The sequence below is a fragment of the Grammomys surdaster genome, unplaced genomic scaffold, assembly GCF_004785775.1.
Source record: "Grammomys surdaster isolate TR1022 unplaced genomic scaffold, NIH_TR_1.0 149, whole genome shotgun sequence".
NCBI classification, from domain to species: Eukaryota; Metazoa; Chordata; class Mammalia; order Rodentia; family Muridae; genus Grammomys; species Grammomys surdaster.
Window position 1 is genome coordinate 3,259,558 of NW_021604607.1, and position 25,551 is coordinate 3,285,108.

At 36.8% G+C, this 25,551-nt stretch overlaps 1 protein-coding gene across 11 annotated transcripts in view; it reads right to left on the bottom strand.

The window, feature by feature from the left end:
- Positions 1-25,551, bottom strand: part of Nrxn1 (neurexin 1) — a 1,062,527-nt gene that overhangs the window by 300,784 nt on the left and 736,192 nt on the right. For all 11 annotated transcript variants that reach the window (XM_028765076.1, XM_028765071.1, XM_028765070.1 and 8 more), the window contains one exon: positions 24,557-24,738. In XM_028765076.1, coding sequence (XP_028620909.1) covers positions 24,557-24,738 — 182 coding nt within the window. The remainder of the gene's footprint in view (positions 1-24,556; positions 24,739-25,551) is intronic.

Here is a 25,551-nt window from a genome sequence, read left to right on the forward strand (position 1 = left end):
CTGCCCACTCTCTCCCTATCTATTCGAAAACAAATTCAAAAACAAAAAGAATTCAAAATAGGAAAGGAAGAAGTCAAAATATCACTATTTGCAGATCATATGATAGTATACTTAAGTGACCCCAAAACATCCACCAGAGAACTCCTAAACCTGATTTTAAAAAGTAGTCAGCAAAGTGGCTGGCTATAAAATTAAATCAAATCAGTAGCCTCTACTCGAAAGATAAACAGGCTAAGAAAGAAATTAGGGAAATGGCACCCTTCACAACAGTCACAAATAATATAAAATACCTTGGTGTGAATCTAACCAAGCAAGTGAAAGATCTGTATGGCAAGAACTTCAAGCCTCTGAAGAAAGAAATTGAAGCAGATCTCAGAAGATGGAAAGATCACCCATATTCATGGAATGGCAGGATTAATATAGTAAAAATGGCCATCTTGTCAAAAGCAATCTACAGACTCAATGCAATCCCCATTAAAATCCCAACTCAATTCTTCACAGAATTTGAAAGAGAAATTCTCAAATTCATTTGGAGTCACAAAAAAACCAGGATAGTGAAAACTCTTCTCAACAATAAAAGAACTTCTGGGGGAATCACCATCCCTGACCTGAAGCCGTACTACAGAGTAATAGTGATAAAAACTGCATGGTATTGCTACAGAGACAGGCAGGAAGATCAATGGAATAGAATAGAAGACTCAGAAATGAACCCCTATACCTATGGTCACTTGATCTTTGACAAAGGAGCTAAAACTGTCCAGTGGGAAAAGGACAGCATTTTCAACCAATGGTGCTGGTTAAACTGGAGGTCAGCATGTAGAAGAATGAAAATTGATCCATTCTTATCTCCCTGTACAAAGCTCAAGTCCAAGTGGATAAAGGACCTTCACCTAAAACCAGCTACACTGAAACTACTAGAAGAGAAGTTGGGGAAGAGCCTCAAATATTTGGGCACAAGGGAATAGTTCCTGAACAGAACACCAATGGCTTATGCGCTAAGATCAAGAATTCACAATGGGACTTCATAAAATTGCAAAGTTTGTATAAGGCAAAAGACACTGACAATAGGACAAAACAGCAACCAATAGATTGGGAAAAGATCTTTACCAATACAACATCTGATAGAGGGTTAATTTCCAATATATACAATGAACTGAAGAAATTAGATTCCAGACAATCAAATAAACCTATTAAAAAGTGGCGTACCAAGCTAAACAAAGAATTCTCAACGGAGGAAACTTGAATGTTCAAGAATCACCTAAAGAAATGTTCTGTATCCTTAGTGATCAGGGAAATGAAAATCAAAACAACCCTGAGATTCCATCTCACACCAGTCAGTATGGCTAAGATCAAAAACTCATGTGACAGTAGATGCTGGTGAGATGTGGAGAAAGAGGGACACTCCTCCAGTGTTGCTGAGATTGCAACATGGTGCAACCACTCTGGAAATCAGTATGGTGGTTCCTCAGAAAATTGGACATAGCATAACCTGAAGACCCAGCTATACCACTCCTGGGCATATACCGAGAAGATGCTCCAATATATAGCAAAGACCGTGTTCATAGCAGCCTTATCTATAATAGCCAGAAGCTGGAAAGAACCCAGATGTCCCTCAACAGAGGAATGGATACAGAAAATTAGTACATTTACACAATGGAGTATTACTCAGCTACTAAAAATAATGAATTTGAGAAATTCTTAAGTAAATGGATGGAACTAGAAAATATCACCCTGAGTGAGGTAACCCAATCACAAAAGAACAACACGGTATTCACTCACTGATAATTGGATATTAGCCCAGAAGCTTGAAATATCAAGATTCAACTCACAGACCATATGAAGCTCATGAAGAAGGAAGACCAAGTGTGGGTGCTTCAGTCCTTCTTAGAAGGAGTAACAAAATACACAAGGGAGGAAATATGGACACAATGTGTGGGACTGAAACTGAAGGAGGGGCCATTTGAAGACCTTTCCACCTGAGTATCCATCCCATGTGCAGTCACCAAAGGTAGGCGCTGATGTGGATATCAGGAAGTACATGCTGACAGGAGCCTGATATATCTGTTCCCTTAGAGGTCTGCCAGAGTCTGACATATTCAGTGGGGGATGCTCATAGCTAACCATTGAACTGATCAAGGGGTTCCCAATAGAGGAGTTAGAGAGAAGACTGAAGGAGCTGAAAGTGTTTGCAGCCCCATGAGGAGAGCCACAATATCAATCCACCAGAGCTCCCAGGATCTAAACTACCAGCCTGGGAACACATAGGGAGGGACCCATGGCTCCAGCTGTATATGTAGGGGAGGATGGCCTTGCAGGGCATAGATGGGAGAGGAGATCCTTGGTCCCATGAAGGCTGGACACTGTGTGGGGGAATTTGAGGGTGGGGAGGTAGGAATGGGGGGGTTGGGAACACATCCTCATTGAAGCGGGAGGAGGGGGAATGGGATAGGGAGTTTCTGGAGGCAGAATGGGTAAGAGGATAACATCTGAAATGCAAATAAAATATCCAAAAAAATTAATCAAAAAAATCATAATAATATACTTTATTATACTTCATTATAGTTTTTCTAAACAATGACAATATCAACACAATGACACAGTGGCAGGTATAATAAACCATCATGTCTTATGGCAAAATTTTATTTCCCTTATGGATAAATAAATCTCTTTGTGTTGCTCAACATGGAAAAAATGGTAGAGCATAAATGTATTGAGTCAAGTAATCCACCATTCTTTCTCCTTAGTTGAAAATAATCTACCATAAATTCAGGCACAATAAAAGTTATCACAAAATAATAACTCTTCACTGAGGTCCAGAAACCGTACACCGCAATACTTTATCATTCTCATTTTTAAAGAGATTTTTCTATGCAAATCAAATGTAAAGTTAGATAAACACTTTGTCAAGGCATTTAAAACACAGTATAGGCAAAATCTGAATCCTATATTTTTTCTATAATTTTACCTTTTTAAAAGTTTATACATATCTGTAATAAAATACGTTCATATCTACCCTGCATTTCCCCTCCAAAAACTGGAACTCTATCAACATGTCCTCCTCTCAGTTTATTGTCTCTTTCTTCTTTTAAATAGTAAAACTTATGATTTTCAAGTTGAATGAGGAGATACATGCAACTCATTACACCATACATTTAAAATGTTTGAAAACTTGAAATGGAAAATAATCACTGTTAGTGATCTGTTAAACTCCACCTCCACAGTCACTTGGCAACAGCCAGGTATGTTCCTCCCCATAGTTACCTGACAACAGCCAGGTAGGCCTGCCCACTATAAAAGGGGCTGCTTGGCCCCTCCTCTCTCTCTTGACCCCTCGACCCCAAGCCTGTAGGTTGCTGTCTCCCCTCCCCCCTTTCCTTCCCCCTCTCTCCACGTGGTCATGGCTGGCCTCCACTTCTCTACTCTTCTCTCTCTCTCCTCTCGCTCTCCCACTCTCTTAATAAACCTCCCCTCATGGAACCATCTGGTCTGCTGTGATCTGTCCAAACTACACGTGAAATCCCTTCATCTGGTGCTGAAACCAGGGAAACGAAGACTTCGGGGACCCTAAGACCCATGCAGCTGCCGGACCTCAGCTACTGTGACCTATGCAGAATGGACGCAACACCACTGCTACACCACGTGTTAACTGCCCACAAGGTCCCAAGAAAGATTTCTTGAGCTAGAGAGAACCCTGTCCTTCCCTGAACCTCTCTAGGACAGCTCCCCTTGGATTAGACACTTTCTCTCTTCTCTCGAGACAGTTTCTCATCACTGAGTACCCCAGTCCAGGCCTGGACAGACTGTTCTCTCTGCCTCAGGAGCACCGGCTCCTAATATAGTCTCAAACATGTCTCTTCCATGGGTGAACCTTTACTGTTTTCTCCCAGGATCACTGACTCTGCCCCACTGTGTCTCTCCTAAGGGAAAGCCTTTTGTGCCCTTTTCCCTTCACCTCCTTCGTCATTTGCGGCCACCTGGACACACTTAGTTCCATTGGATTGCCTGGAAAGCAAGCCAGTTCGATACCTGGCTCACTCCCTCCCCCTTCGCCTCTGCGACCGGTCCCCCGGTTTGCCTGCTCCCTTCCTTCTATGGTTCTTAGCTCTACTCTGGGTCTTCCCCTTACATCTTGCTGCCTGGGACCTGTAAAGTGAGTGATTAACGTTGGGGTGATATGGGACATGCTTGCTTTTCTTTACTCACTGCTGCCAGAGACACTGGTCAGCTTCCAGGTGCTAACAGGAAGTCTCGCCCTGCTGCCGCCAGCAGACCTGCCCACGGCATCTGTAGCTCCCAGCTCTAACTCGTCAGCTATACTGTATGCCACTATTGCCAGCTTTCTTATTCTTGTCTTAACCAAAATGCTTCTTTGCTGATACAAAAATGTGCTTTTCTCTTCCTATGCAACCCGCCAAAGTTACTTAAGACTCTTTCCTAAACCGTTTTGATGGATTTTTATTCAGTTACAACCAATCCTTATGGCTCTCAATCTTATCAGAAGCCTGCTAATCGTATATTTTAAGTTTATGGCTGATAGAATGCCCAAAGCCTCTAACAATTTGCCCAAGATGGTTTCAGAAGACCTGGACTCTGGACTTCTAAAACATACAGCCTGGATTGTATGTGGACAAACACAAAGGGATACCCGAGTCAAATGACTTGGCTAAAACAAGGTAAGTCATTTCTCATGTCATGCATATCCATTCCACAGAAAAAAGCCCTGCGGCTTCTGAACTTAGAAGTCAAACTGACTTCAACCAAGAGACTATGGAAACCACGGGAACTGTTGGCTAGTGGACTCTGTCATTTTTTAAAAAATAATATATAACTGGTAGATTGTTGTTTACTCTTTCTCAGACTTCTGACTACATTGACAGATAAGTTTTCACAGATATTGTCTGTTACCTCATTATCTAAAGTCAGTTGAGAGATTGCTTGTGTTAAGTCATGCTGTTATCTGTTTTATAAACTTATAAGCTACCGGAAACCCACTCAGATCTAGCTCTCATGGATGCCATCCAGATAAATAAATACATCTGCCTAAAATTCCCACTCACTACCTATAACAAAGGGTGGGATCCCTCTGGGTTTCAAATGTACATCTTAGAAAAAATTATTTCTCCAAGTGTTCTTAATCTTATTTCCTACATCTTGTCAAGTCCAGGTGCATCCAATAGAGCTCCAGAGAAGCAACCTTCAGATGCTTCATCTCCTGCCACACACACAGCTACTTCTACTGGACCTGTTCCTTCTGGCCTATCCTAAGATGGCTCGCTCCACAGACCCTGGACATCAGAAAACAGCCAGTTCTCCTAAGACTGGACAAACATCTCCCATTCTTTAGGTTCCCCCTAGAGACACATCACTCTCAATGTCAGCAGGAAGTAACCAGATTTCATGACAACCCTAGTCGTGCTTCGCTGTCACCTCTTTCTAATTTTTCTTTTTAATTAAACCAAAATGTGGGAATGTTAGTAATCTGTTAAACTCCACCTCCACAGACACTTGGCAACAGCCAGGTATGCTCCTCCCCACAGTTACCTGACAACAGCCAGGTAGGCATGCCCACTATAAAAGGGCCCCTCCTCTCTCTCTTGGCCCCTCGACCCCAAGCCTGTAGGTTGCTGTCTCCCCTCCCCCCTTCCCTTCCCCCTCTCTCCATGTGGTCATGGCTGGCCTCCACTTCTCTACTCCCCTCTCTCTCCTCTGGCTCTCCCACTCTCTTAATAAACCTCTCCTTGTAGAACTGGCTAGTCTGCTGTGATCTGTTACAAATTACACACGTGAAAACCCTTCAATCACTTGTCTGTTTGAATCTCCTTTTATTTTCATGAGACCAAGTGAAAATACTCCACAAAATTTATACTCAGAATAAAAATGAACCCAGACTGAAACATGCCTAAAGGAAATCCTGGTTTTGTTTTTAAGCTTTTCTGTTTTGCACCCATTGTCAGGTTTGGGTGGGGGTGGGAGGAGGGGAGGGGAGGAGTCAGAGTGTTCTACTGAGCTCAGAAAGCATTAGCCTCAGAGAACAAAAGAATTTCCATACTAAATCCTGTGCATGTGTCAGTAGCCAGTAAATTTAAGTTCAGATTTAAACATCTGGGTCTGAATGCTAACCAAACTGGAAAAGGTGGATTTCAGAGCTGAGGGTCATTCCAACCCTTCATCCACTTCCTTAAAGCAAAGGACTCAAGCCAAGAATAATCAAAACTTTTAAATTACATACAGCACATTTCAAAATATCAATATTATTTTTATAGAGCAAATGGGTAACTATCACAGACTATATTTTCTGTGTTGTCAGCCTCAAAAAGACATGACAAAACAGCTTCTTGGTAATATTTTGAAAGGTCAAAAACCACTATCATCTTGCCATGTTTCTGATAGTCTTGGCATAACATTAATGAAAATTCACATAGGAACCATAAAGGGATCAGAAATATTATTATAAAACAGAACCACCCCTTACAGGTTTCCCAGTACTCTTCATATTCCTCAGTTATTTCCTCCAGCCTTTACTTATGAGAACCATGATGCATGCATTTTACATAATCAAATTTTCCAATATTAAAAATAGCTAAAACATATAAAGACCAATGGAATTAATCTCAATTTCACCTCAAATACCTCTGTTGGATACAGTGCTCCCTGTGCACATAAAGTTCCCTAAGACATCAAGTATCTGGACCATTGCTCTGTAGTAAAGCTTGAAGTCAGGGATGGTGATTTCCCTAGCTATTCTTTTATTGTTAAGAATTGTTTTTGCTATTCTGGGTTTTTTACCTTTCCAGGTAACCTTAAGCTCTACTACAGAGCAATAGTGATAAAAACTGTATGGTATCGTTACAGATTCAGACAAGTTGATCAATGGAATAGAATTGAAGACCCAGAAATAAAACCACATACATACAGGCACTTGATCCTTGACAAAGAAGCTAAAAATATACAATGAAAAGAAGAAAGCATCTTCAACAAATGGTGCTTGTCTAACTGGCTGTCTGTCTGTATATAGAAAAATGAAAAAACAACCTATATTTGTCACCTTGCACAAAGCTCAAGTCCAAGTGGATCAAAGACCTCTACATTAAATCAGATACACTGAATCTAATAGAAGAGAAAGTAGGAAAGAACCTTGAACTCATTTGCACAGGGGGAAATTTCCTAAACAGAAATGCCTCATGTTCTAAGATCATGAATTGATAAATGAGAACTCATGAAAGTGGAAAGCTTTCTGTAAGGCAAAGGACATAGTCAATAAGACAAATTGGCAACCTACAGATTGGAAAAAATCTTCACTAACACCACAACCAATAGAGGACTTGTTAGTAGTCTGTTAAACTCCACCTCCACAGTTACTTGGAAGTGGCCAGGTATGCTCCTTCCCGCAGTTACCTGGCAACAGGTAGGTAGCCCTGCCCACTATAAAAGGGGCTGCTTGCTCCCTCCTCTCTCTCTTGTTCTCCTCCACCCAGCACCTGCAGGTTGTCCTCTCCCCTCCCCCCTTCGCTTCCACCTCTCTCCATGTGGTCATGGCAGGCCTCCACTCCTCTACCTCTCCCCTCTCTCTCCTATCTCCTGAATAAACTTCCCCTCGTGGAACCGTCTGGTCTGCTGTGATCTGTCCAAGCTGCGCATGAAAACCTCTCAGGGCTAATATCCAAAATATATAAAGAATTCAAGAAGCCAATCACCAAAACCAAAAACAACCCAATCAAAAGATGGGGTACAGAGCTAAACTGGGAATTCATAACAGGAATCTCAAATGGCTGAGAAGCACCTAAAGAAATGTTCAAAGTCATTAGTGATCAGAGAAATGCAAATCAAAACCACCCTGAGATTCCACCTTACACCAATCGGAATGGCTAAGATCAAAACCTCAGGTGACAACACATGTTTCTGAGGATGTGGAGAAAGAGAAACACTCCTCTATTGCCGGTGGAATTGCAAATTGGTACAAGCACTCTGGAAATCAACCTGGAGGTTCCTCGGAAAATTGGAAATAGATCTACCTGAAGGTCCCAAGGAATTTAGAGGTTTGGCCCTAGGGAGATTAGAGGCCTGGTGGGGTGGGGTGGGGCAGATATCTTCCAGGAGATGGGAGGGGGGAGGAAGTTTAGGATGTGGAATAGTTAGAGAATGGATTGGGAGGGGAATAAAATCTGGAGTGTAAAAAAAAAAAAAAATAATAATAATAATAATAATAATAAAAAGATCAAAACTGATAAGAAATAAAGCTAGGCATCTTGACAGACATAGGAGAATTAAATAGCAAAAGTGAAATAAAGGGGAAATAAAAGAGAGGGACAAGTATAAGAAACAAATAATAATAATAATAATAATAATAATAATAATAATAATTAATAATAATAAAAGAATTATGAGACAAATAAACCTACAAAAATACAAAAAACTGACCTGGACCACTAAGACTGTGTGCTTGTACCCACTCACTTTGTTGAGAAGCCAGACAATTGAAAAAATCAAACCTGAAAGATTCCCTAAAATCACAGAACTTTCATTATCTGACTGGATCTGAAATTAATTCCTTTTCAAATTCTTTAAGCATGCACTTTATTCAAACCACAGTCTACTAATGCAGATCATCTCTCAATGTGCATCATTTTCAGGAAGGCCTGATAGGATAGAACAAACTATGTACAATAAGGAACACTGGAAGGACAGAGATAATCCGAGTCCTTAAAATATGTCTAGTGTAATAAGGCAAATCACTGGACTGAAAAATATATATAGTAAATCTTATACCATTGCTTTAAGGATGAGATCATGTGTACGACTCTCAAAATCTTTTGTGCTCCCTGTCCTTCACTCTAGTTTATTATTATTAGAAATGCTAGATAAGGTGGTTCTACTTGGTCCTTTCTTTAGAACCCATTTACCAGTACCTACTTGGACTATGTTCAAGGAGACAAGATTAGTAAGAACAACCATATTGTACCTCATTATAGTTTTTGCTGTTCATAGCATCTACTTTAGGTTATGTATGTCAGTTTTGCAAACTTCTTACCTACTAATGGTAAAGAAGCCTCTGAAACTGCCAAGTTAAAAGTTGGTGTCCCTTCTTTTGTTCTATTGTTCTAAATTTTATAGTCTTCTGGCTTTATTATTACACTTAAAAATAGGTTTGAATTTTAAGATAATGTGATCTACTTTGACTATATTCAAATGTCTTAGATTTCTTTCTTTACAGGGCATAGCCAAAAATATATGGCTACATCTCCCTTGCTGACACCTACAATAATCCTGCAACTCCTCAAAGATGATAAATTTTTTTGTCACTAGACAAATTTACATGTTATTCATACAAATGTCCATATCTTATATAATGCCTTTCCTCGCATCTCTTAAAGGGTTAAGGATATTTTGTATAATATGGAATTTTCTTTCAAGAATGGAAAGTGGCTCTTATAAAGCCAGAAGACTATGATGATATTGTCCTCAAGCTTATTGAATAAAGGCACGCTGGAAGAGTAGGTTTTCCTAAATCTATCTTATACAATAAAATCAAGTGTAAAATGACAATTGTGGTACTTCTATCCCAGTATGAAATGGAAAACAAGATACAACAAGAGTTTGTTCACATCTCATGCTAACCCCTCCATATGAAGGTATTCCTGCTTTTCACCCTAACTGACTAGATAACAGAAGCTGAGGTGAGCATTTCTTTAAGAATATTTTCTTACAAGCAGGCTGAGGGTCACATAGGGTCATAGTAGTAGGAAGTCTAACCTGACCAGCTCCCCTGCTGCATGCTAGAGGTCAGCAATTACCAAAAGGTTTGGAACTGGCAAAACTGTCTTCACTACTCCTAAAATAGGGAAAACTATTTCTCTTACTTATACAAATGAAGAGGGCTTCCCTTCAGTCTCTGATTTAGTGGGGATTCTTGAGATGGGAACAGATTGTATGTATTTATCTTTGTGCCAAGAACAGACTAACACCATTAAACTGATTCTAGTGGAATTATTTTAATCCTATGAAAGAAAATGACCTGAAATATGCAGAACTTCTCGAGCAGCAATCTCTTCCCTACATCCAGATAATTGCACTAGAGGATTGCATGAGATTTGAAACTTAGCCTTTTCAAATTCTAGATCCCAGGCTGAAATAAGTCCCTCACCACACAAAGCAGACTAGAAATCCTTCAAGTTCATAAGGATGTATCCAATTTCCACAGTTCTCAATATTAGCTGTACAGGATCTTTGCTAAAACCTGTTTAAAATATCCCATTATAAGTTTTACATATTTCTGTGACTCTAAAATATATTTGCTAGACAGTTACCTTATTTTAGCTTTAGAATGTATATCAGGTGTGTTTTTTTCCCAGACATAAGCAATTAAAGGGTTAGAAAATAGCCTGTGGAAAGCTCTAAAGAATTAATCTTTTGGGAGCAAATCTTGTAATACCAAACACCCTCAGGCTCCCTTGAGTACCTGTGCCGACAAGCTGCTGGTTAAGCCAGCCAACTAGAAGATATGTACACAAAGCATCACAGTTAACACCATGCTTCCTGTGGAGGCTGGCAGAACTTCTTACTAAGCTGGTATGACCACATGGCCACTTTCAGAACTTTTTTGAAGGATCACCCTACCTACTTGTATTCGACAGCTGTGTAGTTAACTGTGTTCATGTTTTACTGAATGTCACCCAGTTATTTTACTTTAAAATCTCATGGGATTTGTATCCTGAAGCCAAACAACCTGTTAGACATAAACAGCAGAGAACAGAGTTTCTCTTATCTGCTTGCTGCCTAACAAATCAAAACACACTGAGATCTGGAATTATTAGAGAAAGTTTGGGGATGAAGAAATAAAATAAAAACTGGCTTGTCAAATGGGACTCCCTGCTGCTCAGTAACATGTGTTGCCATAGCAAGTAACATCTGCTGTGTTATTAAATATGTTAGTGACTATGATACATGAGACAAAATTCTCAGCACCCATTAAGCATTAAATGAAAGGTCTACCTTTGTACCTACATATTTTAACTTTGATAGTGAAATGCAGGACTATCATACTTTGAAGATGATTTTTAAAGTAAAGAAGAGTATTTTGATATGTTTCATGTGTTTACATTTTACCCTCGAATCACTAAACAAACAACTAGAAAACTAGTCAAAAATACTCTCAAGTGTCAAAACATCATTTTTACTCCCAGCAGTAATAATAGACTGCTAATAAAGTAATAAAGGACTGAAGACAGCGGAAGACAGAGGGAAGCATGGTACATCATTTTAGCCTGTCTTAGTTTCTCTCAATTCAATATGAGATTATCAAATGTTAAAAAAATACACAAGCAAGCCCCTGTATGTAATCTACTGCCTGAAATCAACAACTTTGCTGCTTAAATGTGCCATCAAGAGATAGGCTTCTGTGGCTTTCTCATTGTTTAACAGCATAATACACTGTTCTTATCCTGTTCGTTGTATTAAGATTAACCACAATAACGCTAACAATGTTGACTCATTTAAAAGCTGGTCATGCTCCACTGATTCTTTGAGTCCCAAAGACACAATGATTGAAATAAGAACTGACTAGGGGGAAAATTAAGAATTATGGAATGTGAGAGAGGTGAAGAGCACAGAGGCAGACACTGAAACAGGACTGGTTCCCACAGGACATTAACTCTTGCCTATCTCCTCTTTCCAGTACTGAAGAGAAGCACAAAATTGATGGAGTTTTTACCCAACTGAAGCTCAATGCTACTCTATAAATACTACTAGGAAGGGAAAAAGTTTGTGACCATAGTTAAAAGGGGGCCTTATATCATTTCCACAAGGTAACTAAAACAGAAACGATCTAAAATCAAATATTCCACAAAGTAACTCATTTTATACAGCTCAATATCTAAGTAATAATGAAGCCAAATTGAATTTCAAATAAAACACAGAGGGCAGGGAGCTGGTTCTGTAGATGAAAGGCCTGCTTTACAAGCAGGAGGACCTGAGTTTGATAACAAGAAAAAGAATAAGTAAATAAAAATTGGGTGTACTCATTCCATTTATAGGAATTTGTTCATCCTAAAAGTATTTTAAAGGATTATTTTAAAAATTGACATTATCTGTTATACTAAAGTCTTTAAAACAGCCTATATATCCATCATTTAAAAAAAACAGTTCAATGAATAGTTTTTGCATACAAAAGCAATAGGACATCATGAGGGGAATAGATTGTTTTATTAAAAATGTAGTGTCTAAAGTACAGCATAGAAAAATCATCAAATTATAGAATAGTATGTATCAGAAGGTAAAAGTTCATCTTTCTGATAAATGTTCAAATGTGAGCATATTTACAACTATTTATGCATATACCCATGTGCAAAAAAATGTGTGCATAAAATATAAGATTAGAATTTTAGACAGCATTGGAAATATAAAACATTATATTCTGCTTTTAACTTTTATTCTCCTCACTGTTGTATTATCTAAGTTTCCAATGAGTATTTTCATGATCTAGAAATAATATACATTAAAACATTAGTTGTTATGAAAAGCAAATAGAGACTCTCAACCATAAGGTAAGAAATAAAATTCAGTTCTGAACAGTCTGTTGTAAAATATTATTGGCCTTACAAACCCAGACCTATGCATCACTACTCTACTGAATCCAGTTTATGTCGAGATAGTTTGAAAAATGCAACAACAAAAGTGCCAAATAAAATAAAGAGTTCTTAAATAATGGGAATCTAGTCTATGGCAATGAAGGGAGTTCACTCAAAAGTGGGAAAGTATGCAGCCATTGATTATATTCTCACATGATAATGAGCAACGTCTATGTAGCAATTCAGTATAACAAATGCATCCCCAGCCTCTTCACTCTTGCAACATTCCTTGCCATAGACAACTACAGCTGTCTGAATTAGGCATTAGTTCTTGCCACAGCATGAAATATCTTTGCAATGCCTATAGTTTAATGAGCAAATGAACTCAATTTTGAAGACCATGTAGGCGCTACCTTACCTCACTCCATTTTGCTACTGAAATTTCAACCCCTTCTCTCTGCCATGCCCTGTGGGATGTGGAGCCCCCAATGCCTGCTTTTACTGCTAATTAACAGTAATGAGTAGAATGACATAGGTTTTTTCCCCCTTTGGATACCTCTGTCAGAAAAATGTCCAACTAGCACGAGCTATAATGTAACACTATCTTCACCCCCTTTCTCTCCTCATTAACATGCTTAAATACGCATACAGCATCTCTTCCCTTTGAGTTTAAAAAAATTGTTTTAAAGGTCATGTCTTTCAGGCTTCAGGAGGCAGTGTTAGAACCTGGAGAAAGGCTGAAAAGGTAACTACAGTCTAAATGTTCAGAACCACAATGATGATTTTTATTTCATTTTCACAAAAAGTAATATAATTTGGCCCAAGATATAAACACCACTTAAAAATTAATAGACATCTAAAATTCTACTGAAGAAGTGGTTCTTGCTTCCAAATATCAGATTTTGTGTCAAGGCTCTGTGTATTTCAGTACAGTTATGTTAACAGACTCAGAATTCTCCCATTTTTGCCATGATAAAGAATTCTCTCAACATAACACACCATAAGGACCCATTTTCTTAATTGGTATTCAGATCATTTGGGAAAGAGGCTGTGATAGTCTCAAATTTTCCTTTGAACTAAAAAAGAAAGAAAAAGAGAAAGAAAGAAAAAAGAAAGGAAAAGAAAAGGAGTTCTGAAGTCATAGAGAAATGATTCAAATCTAGGGAATTATTAGTTTTGTGATTTTGGTCAATTTATTTTAAAATGCAATCATATATCTGTGAAATGAAAATAATAATTCTTTCTTCAATGAATTACTGATAATATTAAGTAAAGTATAGTTTTTGGCAAAATACTTAAATCATAATAAGCACTCAGTACATGTTAAATAGTGTGACCGAGTTATAACTCTTGCTAAGAACATGAATTAGGTAATCATATCTCAGAAAGGGAGTTGAGACTTTTGCTTTGTTTTAGTTCAGCTTTATTTATAACTACATTCAAGCACTTAATATGTATCAAGGTAAAACTCTAAATAAGCAAAAATCTGAGAATTCATTTAACATTCATCATTTAATCAAGTGTTAGATGTTCATAAAACTAGAGAAATAATACAGAATGGTGACACATGTCTGAATTCCTAAACATGAGGATTGAGCCAGAAGGATCATAAGTCCTGGCCAACAGGAGATCCATAGCAAGAACATACCAAAAAAAAAAAAAAAAAAAAACAAAAAAAAAAAAAAAACAGAAAAAAAATAAAAGAAAGACTAAACTGTAGCTCATAGGTAGAAGACTTGCTTAACATGGCTTTGATCTCTCCATCAGGCAGGGTGATGATGCCATATGGCTAATAAATACTTTCATAACAGACCTTCTCACTGAGGTCTCTGCTGGGTGTGTGTATGCTTCAGTGGGCTAGAAGTGGAGATCCCAGCTGAGTATCACTTGCTTGTACCATTATCCTTTGGGAGTCTACCTCATTCTGTGCACAAAGGATAACAGTATCATAGTGAGACTTGTAGAATGGAAAATTACCAGTCAGAGATCAGGGAGGCCAGCAGGCACTTCGAAGGAGCTCATCAGTTTCTGCATTCACTTATGGTGCCTTTTTCTGCCAGTAACTGTATGATATATACTAAATATGATGCTATTGTATGCAAAGTGTAAAACTACATAATATATAAAACATATAGTATGATATTATATAACATATTAATATATACTATGTTCCAATTGACATCAAATTAAAGAGTTGGCAGTACATATAAAAATAGTACAATTATCTATATGAAATTAAAATATATATAGTGAAAAAACAAAGACCTATACTAGTACCAAGAAGGAAATGATTAGTTTTGTTATAAGGGACAAAGTAATGCTTTGAAAATATGTATTTTTAAAACAATTAAAATTTACACATATATTGGAAGGGCATGCAGGGAATAGATGTGAGAGGAATTTCTCAAAGAGAAGAATTGGGATGAGCAAAACCACTTTAGAATTCCATTTTTACTGTCATTTATGATACCAATATATAATTGTATTCCTTTATTTTTTTAATATAGATATACCCCATACAAATAACACCAATTGCTATTTTATCTACTTAACTACAATATGTTTAAGAAAGCTAGCCAGATAGCTTTCTTTCTATGTTTCTATTTTACTAGACACAATGTCTGTGTTGAAGATATCTGAAATACTTAGCAGTTTCTGTGGTGTTGGTACATTAAAGCAAACGATGCTTGACTTTATGCATATGCCATGAACAGACCAAAGGCAAGGCTGTTAGGAGTGGGTGTCCCTGAGGATGGATGACATTTGCACTCTCATCTGAGTCATGTCGGGCATCTGCCTATGGGACTTGGTTTACTTCACGGACTTGGGAGTCAGACTAAGTGGATTTGACCCTGACTTTGTCACTTTATAGATAGCAGAGGCATTTCTCAACAACTAAATGAGGATTCTAGTTTGTTTTCTATGGGACCTTTTAGATAGGTTTAGAGGAGGTTTGAATCTGTGATATCATTGATCACTTTATGATATCACACAAAAAGACTATAATGGTATTTAACATTTTATTCTGATTCCATGCAAGGGTAATTGAAAACCCCAGCCCATGTGCTCACATTCTGTGCCTACTGTGCCTTGCGAATGGACTATATCCAATAATTCTAAGATATTTTAAGTCACAAGTCATGCTTCATTTGACTCCCTACATTCATAGTACTGGAAGTTGCTTAGCACATAAGCAGTTAAAACATGAGATAAAGTCATATGCAGGCTATGTGTGAGTTACACAGATGAGCAAGTTCAGATTATACTTTTATTGTTGGACCAACTAAGTAGTTTGAATTTAGAATTATTTGTAATAAAAGGTCTATGGATATCTTTAAAAGCAGGTTAAGAAATAGTTATATTATCACTTTTGGCCTGAAAATACAGACATCTTTAGGAGACAATGCACATGACCTGTACAGTACCAAATACATACATAGTATAAGAACTGGTAGAAACCTAAACTTTGTAGATAAATATTGGTTGATTACTTACTTAGTTTAAGGCTTAGACTGGGCTCTGTCATAAAACAGATGTTATCATGATGTTTATTACTGTTCAACACTATCCTGTCCATTAATAATAAATAACAGTCAAAATATAAAAATGTATAACATGCCTGGTAATGCAGAACTATAATCCTAGCTACTTAGGAAGCTGAGGCAGGAAGATACTCAGCTCCAGACTTCTTAGGCCAACTTAGTGAGAGTTGTCTCTTGAAACATACGAAAACAGGAGAGAGGACCTACCTCAGTGGTAGGGCAAATATATCATATATGCCAGGCCCTTGGTTCAATCGCCAGTATTGACAATGGAAGAACAAAAAAGTATCTTCAACATTTCCAAAAAATGTCCTGGCCCAGAAACTTGCCAAATAAACCAGAAGAAAGTAAGAGGACAGAAAAAAAAAAACAAAAAACAAAAACAAAAAAACAAAAAAACAAAAAAAAAACAAAAACAAATATGCATTTGCTGATTTTCTTTCCAGGCAGTATCTTTGCTTCATAGAAAAATAAATTACCAAGTGTCTTTATATATAATTTTGATAAATAGATAATATTCCCATTAAGTTAACATTGTCAAGCAATGCTATGCATGTTATAGGACCATGACTTTTCTGAACAGCTGTGTTCCTAGGTACAGTCTTGCAATGGGAAGAGAGTTTAGCTGGGGAGCTGGGCAGAATTTCAGACTGAGTGACTAAGCCTGTGCTACTGTTTCACTGCTTGTCCTCATAAAGCAAGAGCCTTGCACTGAGGAAGATGAGCAAGTAGTAAGTAGTTACAGTGTGTTAACAATAAAACTGGGAGCCGTGAAGGAACCACTGAGTCTCTGCTTAGCAGCCATCATTTCCTCTCAGCATGGAAGTAAGTGAGGATTCCATAAAAACACCATTATTGTTATACTAACTTTAAAAATTATCTTTAAGATGTGAGGGTGTACTTTAGAGAGAGAGACTAGGTAGAAGGCCACAGTGACAGTTCAACAGAGGCCATTCATCTACAGTAGTAAAACGTGACATAGAAAGAAAGTCCCGTCCAGCAGTAGGTAGGTGCACGGGCATCTGAAACGTGACTAAGGGGATTCAGCACCTAATGCCAAATATATTTAATTTTAATTTACTTGTGTATAAATTTTTCATTGATATAGTATTCAATTATGAAGAATTTTAAATAATGCTTAGAATTAACAAGTCAGTGAACATATATAACTGTACACTTTATATAACAAACAGTTTGTGACAAAAATCTTAAATTCTGAATTGAGAGGCGTAGGAAATAATTTATATCGGACATATTTCATGCATGTGGAAATGAGTACGTAGTGGAAAAATCGGCATGGTGACTGGTGGGACAGGAGAGAAGCCATGTACACATGTGCTTCAGGGTGAGAAGTTGATATGTGATAACTACAAATCATAATAATTTTCAAGAATACTTATGTCTTCAAAGCCCAATCAGTATTAATCAGTTAAATTTTTATTTTCTTCACCAAAGTATAATTTTTGTCTATCAAACTTGCATTTCTCATTTTCAATGGGCAGGAAGGCTTATTTAATGGACTAGGTTCAGGGAGAAAATTAGTTCTCTTGATGGGAAAAGTCTACCTTTAAACTGTCTCCATAGAAACCTAGTATAGTATGTTCTCCTACAGTCACAGATCATTCCCTCAGTAGGAATGGACTACATTGGTACAAAGGCTATACAAGTTCTTCAGCTGGTTTTCAGGAGGCAAAAAGCTTGTTGCTGTTGATGATAAGAAATCCTCAATTTTAGCTGGGCCATGGTGGTGCTAATCCCTCCTCTTGGAAGGCAGAAGCATGTAGAACTCAGTTCCAGGCCAGCCTGGTCACACAGTTCTGACAGATTGTCTCTTGAAAAAAGTTCCTAAGGCATAATGAGTTACATATCACAACCCTAACATGTATGTTTTCATTAAAAAAAATTTTCTCAGGTTCTTGAAAATTACATCTAGTCCCCTGTTGTGCAAGATTTTAATTCTGTTTATTTCTTCGTATAATTAATAGGAACACTCCCCAGATATATTCACCTTGGTTATTTCCTTTGTTTATTGAAATAATCCACTCAGTCTGTGCAGTGGTGGTGCACATCTTTAATCCCAGCCCTTAGCAGGTGAGGGAAGATCTTTGAGTTGGAGGTCAGCCTGGTCTACAGAGCAAAATAAACTGCTCATATTTGACATGGCCCATTGCCAGCATCAATAAAATTCTAATGCATAGAATCACCATTTTTTTGTTTCCTAGTCTTTGGAAAACCTGTTTACTATGCTATTTGCATTTAAAAAATATGACTACTGTGCGTTTTGCTTATGACTTTCAATGCTTTTTGTGCAAGAAGAGGCATTTTCCTGATCAGTGTGTAAATGACCTCTTATTCACTATGCATTCCTCAAAATAGTTATTAAGCCCCAAGCAGCGACTTCATTTCCTTTCCATCAATCTATACTGTACTTAGGCTTTCGCAAAGCTTGCATCCTTAATAAAGCATTGCATATATTTAAACAAGGGCTCATCATTTTTTCTAGAAAATGTAGACAGTGTTATAAGAATGAATGTACCAATACATTCAGAGCACAGACATTCTAAACTATTGCTTCTCATGGTGACCAACATGTTTTAAGTTGTCAAATGGAGAAAATAGTTAGACAAACTAATTAATCATCTACAACATAAATTACATTTTAGGGGACCCATTACGTAGTGTTTAATTAGCCTAAAGAAATGTGTCCTGGAGATAGAGTTCTAAAAAGGATTTTATTACAGAAGAAAAAAGAGGGTCTTCAGTAGCTAAAAAAGAACCTAACAAAGCAATCTGTTGTGTTAGAGGCTTGGCACAAGAAAACAGCTAAGCAAGTCACCACTGCCTAATCACAGAGCGTTTGAAGCCATTCTGTGCAACAGCTTGAGGCTTTCTACAAAGCAATGCATCAGGAAGAGAAGAAATCATAGGAAAGGACAGGCTGTGGACCAGATTTCCTCTAAGAAGTAATATCTTTGGCATGTTACTCCTCTTTTACAACCATATTCATAATTTCCATCAAACAGATTAGGAATTGTGAGTATCTCAGAGGCAATACGGAAACACTGAGCATAGAAACAGAGACCTTAGTGATTCAGCTTCAGCCGTTAAACATCAATAGAAAGAAATAATTTGGAGAACATTAGAAAAAGAGGACAGGAAAACCCCATTCTTTCAAAGTAGGTTAGTACATTTCATTAAATGAGAGAGCAGAGAAGGGAAATTTGGAAGGTGGACCCAAATAAGCAAACTAAGATCAGAAATCTGAGTTTGCTTCATTCAATAAGGAGACCTCTCATTCCCTGTGGATGGTGGGAGTCAGTAAAGGACTGATGTTTCTTCTTATTACTAGAATGAGGAGATCAAAGAGGCAATTTCAGAAATTAATGATATCAAAGAATTAATATAGCTAAATAATCAATATAAAATGTACTAGAGAGGACTCAAAGTGGAGATAGAACAATGGGGAAGTGGAGGCAGAGGAAAGACATCTAAGCAATAACCATAAATGGAGAAAGTACAGGTGGACTCACTGTCTTGGATCATGTTCTTTAAACTTTACAAGAGTGTCAGAGAAGAGAAAGTGCTTAGAAGCTAATTTAAAGGAACTGGCACAACACAGGTAACTACTAGTTGCTTAGAAAAATGAGAAATCAACCACATTAAATTCTGTAAAAGACACAAGCTTGTAAGAAATGGAGGAAAAGAAAATGAAGAAAGCCAGGAATAATGAATAATGAGTGTTACAGGTTTCAATCATGGCGCACACACACACACACACACACACAAAGAAACAAAACAAACACAAAACAAAAAATACAGAAACAGTAAACCAAAAACATAGGAGGAGAAAAGCTTCCCTTTCTCCTATTATTTTTTTCAGTATGCTCAAAATTTGACAAGGGCAGTGTGATTGTGTTTATAATGGTAAGACTCGGCCATTACCATATTAATTAATCAACTAATTAATTAATTAATTAATTAACTAGAGAGTTTTTTCCATGGTTTATTTTTTAAATTTAGGTTAACACTCCCAAGGAGAAAAAAGGGAGGCATGGGACGGGGAGTGCTGTGCATCCATTATCATGTCCTTTCCCCAGCACAGCCTGGCACCAGCTGTCTTCACAGTCAATAGAAGTCAGGGCATCAGTTCACACATCTTCCCTAGAGATGGCTGTGTCCTTCATACCTCAGCAGCTTGGATGACAAAAAATATTCAAAGCATGGTGAAAAGCCAGTTTTTTTAAAATTGTAGTCAAATTGGGTACATGTACTCTAATTAATTCCTATAAGAACCAGGAAAATCAAATCATGTTCAGTATGTACTTTATTTGACTTTAAGGGTTGAATTTAATTTAAATATTATATAGCAACATAAAACTCTCATAAAAGAGTGTCTCTGTTGGCTAAAAAAATAACATTTCAAAGAGAACAATATTTAAATTTAAAAAAAGCTTGTGGGGAAAAATGATGTTTTCTCTTGTTAGTGTATACACATATGCAATTATAATATATAATTATTGCCTATAAAAGATACTTTTGGATGGAATGTTAGAACAATGAGATCACATAGCCACAAAATAAAGTTCACAACAATTCACCAATAAAATTTAGAATGCTCTTTCATGCTCCCAAGATGAAAGTATTTCAAAGAACACTGCTCACTCACCCTCTTCTCCATCGTCCTTGATTAGCATAGAGTACCATTAATACCCACAGAAGTGGTGAGTCCTCATTCTCACCGCCTTCCTTCCATAAATAGGGAGGCATTAAAGGTAAGCTCTAGTTAACACCTGTAAAGTGATACCTACAGATTTTCTGAAAGTGACAATATTGGTAAAATTATATGTTACATCTGATAAAAACTATGTGCTACAACTGACAAAATCAATCTTAGTTAAATGGTTTTTGTTCTTTGCTCCTGGGCAAATATTTTCAATGAACTAAAAGCCCTCAACATCACTAATTTAAATGTTTATGCTAAAAAATTTCACAAGACACCTTATATTTTTTTTTCTAAAACACACGGTGCTATATCACTACTTATACATGTAATATCTAAGTAATTGTCACCTTATTCATATCTACTACATGCAAAGTAGACATGAGGCAAATCAGATGCTCAATAAACAGCAGAGGCTTGAAAAGTTAGAACAAGCCATGTTTCCATGTTTTCATTAATCATCATCACTATAAGTAATATTCCATGACATCATAAAGTTTATCAGAAAGTCAGAGAAAAATATGAAATAACTAGAGAATCATTAATGATAAAATAAGGTTATATAATAAATAGAATAATTTTTAATGGAAGTTAAATGATTGAACAAACAAAAACTTTCATCACATGTGTTCTTAAAACAACAAACGATTGTGCATCAAATATTTATAGATTAACATCAATTAAAATATAGCTTGTTATAAAAATAATGATCAACTTGTATTCTGTTTCTATGTTGTCACCAGGAAGCTAGATGATGTCCTCACAGTTCTATGGAAACTAACTTGTGTCTATAGAGGTTTTTTGTTTTTGTTTGTTTGTTTGTGCTTTGACTACTGAAAAGTTAAAAACTTTTTTTAGCCTGTGACTCTATTTTCAATATTTAATTAACATATTTATTCTGTTAGAAAATCTTAATAGTTTTTCCCTCCAAATCTTCACCAATCCCTGTCTCCTCATAAGCTCTTACAATCAATAATCCACCTGGCTTTGAACTCTCCATTGATGGCATTTATATTAATATAACAAAAAGCAATATATCAAAATTAGAACACCACATTCAAAGTGAACTTTTCCCAGGTTGTTCTATTTTTTTAAGTTCACAGTTAATAAAAATTTAAATGTGAGTACATTTTCCAGTGAAATAAAACTTGATCACTCTGAAAAATGGGGAGATAAGCCACACCAAATATTCAAATCTTTGTTGAAATTGCATGCCAGTCAGACTTCTCCAGCTAGCTAATTGAAACAGCATTATACATTTTTAGCAAGAATGGAGCATCTTTTAATGATGCAATCAACCTTCCTGTTTATTTCCTCTCTCTATCAATTAAAAACAGAGAAAGATTTTTAGATGAGATCCATACAAAGTTTATACACTGCAGACTTAGAAAGTTCACATCAAACATCCTACCCGTATAGTAACCAAAATTTCTAACTTATAGACATATAGACATATATAACATATATACATATATACACCTCAAAAGTGTTAGGAATCCCAGGAAACCAGTATCCACTTCCCAATTGAGGACAAACTTTCAGGGCAAGGAAAATTTGAAAAATTCTAATCCAAGAAAAAGATTATGTAAAGATAAACATTGTCTCCACAATGAATGTCAAGGCAAAGCTGAAAGGGGATCTGGGAGGAAGGGAAGCAAAGACATCTGTGGCCAGAAGAGGAGCCATGCAGGTCATGTACTGGCTGCACACAGGGAAATTATCAACTATTTCTATTTAAAGAAAACAGTTGGTCAGAATTCGAAAGAAATGGCTAATACTCTCGACCAATCCCCTTGTCCATAAAATAAACAGCAGTAGTTCTAGTAATTCAATAACAGCCTCTTACCACTTCACAGTGATCGTTGCAGAATCTTTCTCAGGCTAAAAGTGTAATTGGCTACAGATCAATAAGTACTTTCTCTTATAAGGAAAAAGGTCTTGTTTGCTTTCATATATATACATACAAACATACATACATATATATATATGTATATGTATGTATATGTATATGTATGTATGTATATATATATATATATATATATATATATATATGCACAGGCCTAAATCAGAGCTGAGAAAATATATTCTGAAAGTCACAATTACACTAAGCAGCAAGATTCCTTACTGCCCTGTGAAGTTTATCTCAACTGATCATTTATTTATGATGCTATAAAAATCCAAATGCTTTCAATTTTGATTGTTAGGTATTTGCTGAAAGGCAGCTGAAATTACTTTCTGAGGGTTGCCATTTTATGACAAGTGCATTTTGAATGGAAATTTACAATGGTTCAATAATGGTTGTGCTGAGGTGTTATTTTCTGTTTATTTGTTCCCCTAAGATTAGCAATGAATTTACCTCTTGTGGTCAGTGTGAAACTTTACATGACTTATTGGAAATTCTAGAAATCAAATGTAAATAATAAGATTAAGAAAAAACTAACAAAATCTTTTGGAATTAAAACTTTGTCAATCTGTGATGATGTAATGTAGTGACTGGTGGTTTTCCTAATTAGCTTAGAACTGATGCATAGAGCTAGTTTCTATCAAGAAAGAAAATGTTTGAGGACTTAGCACTTGGTAAAGACAGAACATGGAGAAGCAAATGTAAACCAAACGAGAAGATTTGCATGATCAAGAGACTCAGACAATTAACAATACTCAAGTAGAGGCTATAGAGATTCAACTGTATCTGAAACTTCAAGAAGAGCATCCTCTAGATGAAGCAAGAACACCTTAGAGTTTTTGTTTGCTGGCTTATTTTTAATGCTGCTGGGGATGGACACCAGGGTCTTGCACATGTTACACAAGCCCTGTACCACTGATGAACAGATCCGGATCTAGAGTTCCTTAGATGTTGTATTTTACTCTTTGTGATTTTGTTAAACAACAACAACAGCAAAATACTACTATCCTGTGTGTATTCTTCTTCATGAATTATACAGAGAATTGTAGAAATGAAGAATTACAACTGTACTTGGTAATTCCTTAAAAGTAGAATTGAAAATAAGAGTCTGAGCTATAAAGTGCATTATAGGAGCTGAGGAGAATGCCTCTCTTTTGTAAGCAATTATTCAGCTTTCACTATGCACTGGAGGAGTCTCTATGTGGAGTTCGGCAGGGCTAAGAGAGAAAAAGACCATTTTTCAAAACTTTCCTGACAGCTATCAAAGCTAGTACAAAATGACCCAGAAACAATCATGTTACCATTTTCATGTCCCCAACTTAAATCCTCACATCTTTCAAGTTTCCTTCCCTCATTCCTCCCACACCATATAACTTTAGACAATTTCTACTCTGGCAAGAAAAGAGGTAAGAACAGTGAATCCAGATCTTCAGATGTCACCAATACCACAACCCCCCTGCTTCCAGCCAGATGGTAGAGTGCTACTGCACAATAACTTACTTTATTAACTTGAAAAATCTTCCAAGAGATGATATTCACTCCAAAATGTCTTTGCAAACACAAAATTGACATAATTTCAGATTCAAAAATGAAAGTAACTTTCCTCCTATTATGAAGTACATGCTAACAATAACAGTGACGCTATGGTTTATTAGCTCTGCTTCATATTCATATTTCATTTTGGGGAAAATCCAAGAAAAAGGTATATTCTTATATGTACTTATACATATGTGTGCATATATATATATATATATATATATATATATATATATATATAATTAAAGTTAATAGCCAAGAGAAAATGCTAAGCCTGTTGAAAAGTACTTACTATGTGAAGTTCAAGGTAGTCACCCAGGCCTGAGGAACTGTCCACACGCACCAACACTGCTTCCTTCTGAACAGTGCTAAACCCGATGGCCAGCCTGTCTGCTCGTGTACTGGGTCGGTCATTAGGAGGCCACTTATATGTAATCTGTCCACCACCTTTGCTAAAGATATATGTTGTTCCAGCTGTAAAACAAAAGACACATGTCTTTAGCATCAATATACTAAGTCTGTGTTTCCTGATGTCATGTTGATATAGCAATAAACATTGGCATTACACATAGAGATATGGAAAAGCAAATGATAGGTTTCAATGAAACTTGCTCAAGAAAGAGGAAGCATTGTAACAAAAACAGAGAAGTCACTCAGTTTTTAATGTACTCATTAAATCCTCTAGCAGGTGTTGCAGAACAAATGGTGGATTTCGATTTTCTCAATTGAGTTGGACAAGCATGGAATGTAACGGGCTTTCATTTTTTTCCTGCCAGTTTTAAGAAATAGTTTAGAAGAAAGCATTGACTGAAGGTTTTAGAAGGCAGCGGGAACACATATCAACTTGTTTGTGAAACAAGGGCTGCATATAGATGTGACATGGGTCACACAGCACAGGGGAACAAACTGCAGTAAATAGACTAAAATCAAAGTTTTAAGGGAATTGGCTCTTCTTACATATGACACAAGAGAAGTTATTAATTAATACTCATGTACCCCAGAAGTCATGTCAACAAATACACGTAACAGATGCCATCCATGGGTTTCAGGTCTTATTAACATGTAGCATCTAGGGTCTGTGAGGTAACACAGCATCTTAGAGAGTCCCTCATCATTTTCACTTCTTTCAGGTAAATATTGGTTTACAGCATGGAGAATAATGCTATAGTCTGTCATCAGTTAAGACTGTACCATAGGATGAGATACCAGGCATTATCCAGTTTATATAAAGAGAGTTGTTTCAAACCACGAGAATACCACATTGCTGAGTTGTGAGCATCTCTCACA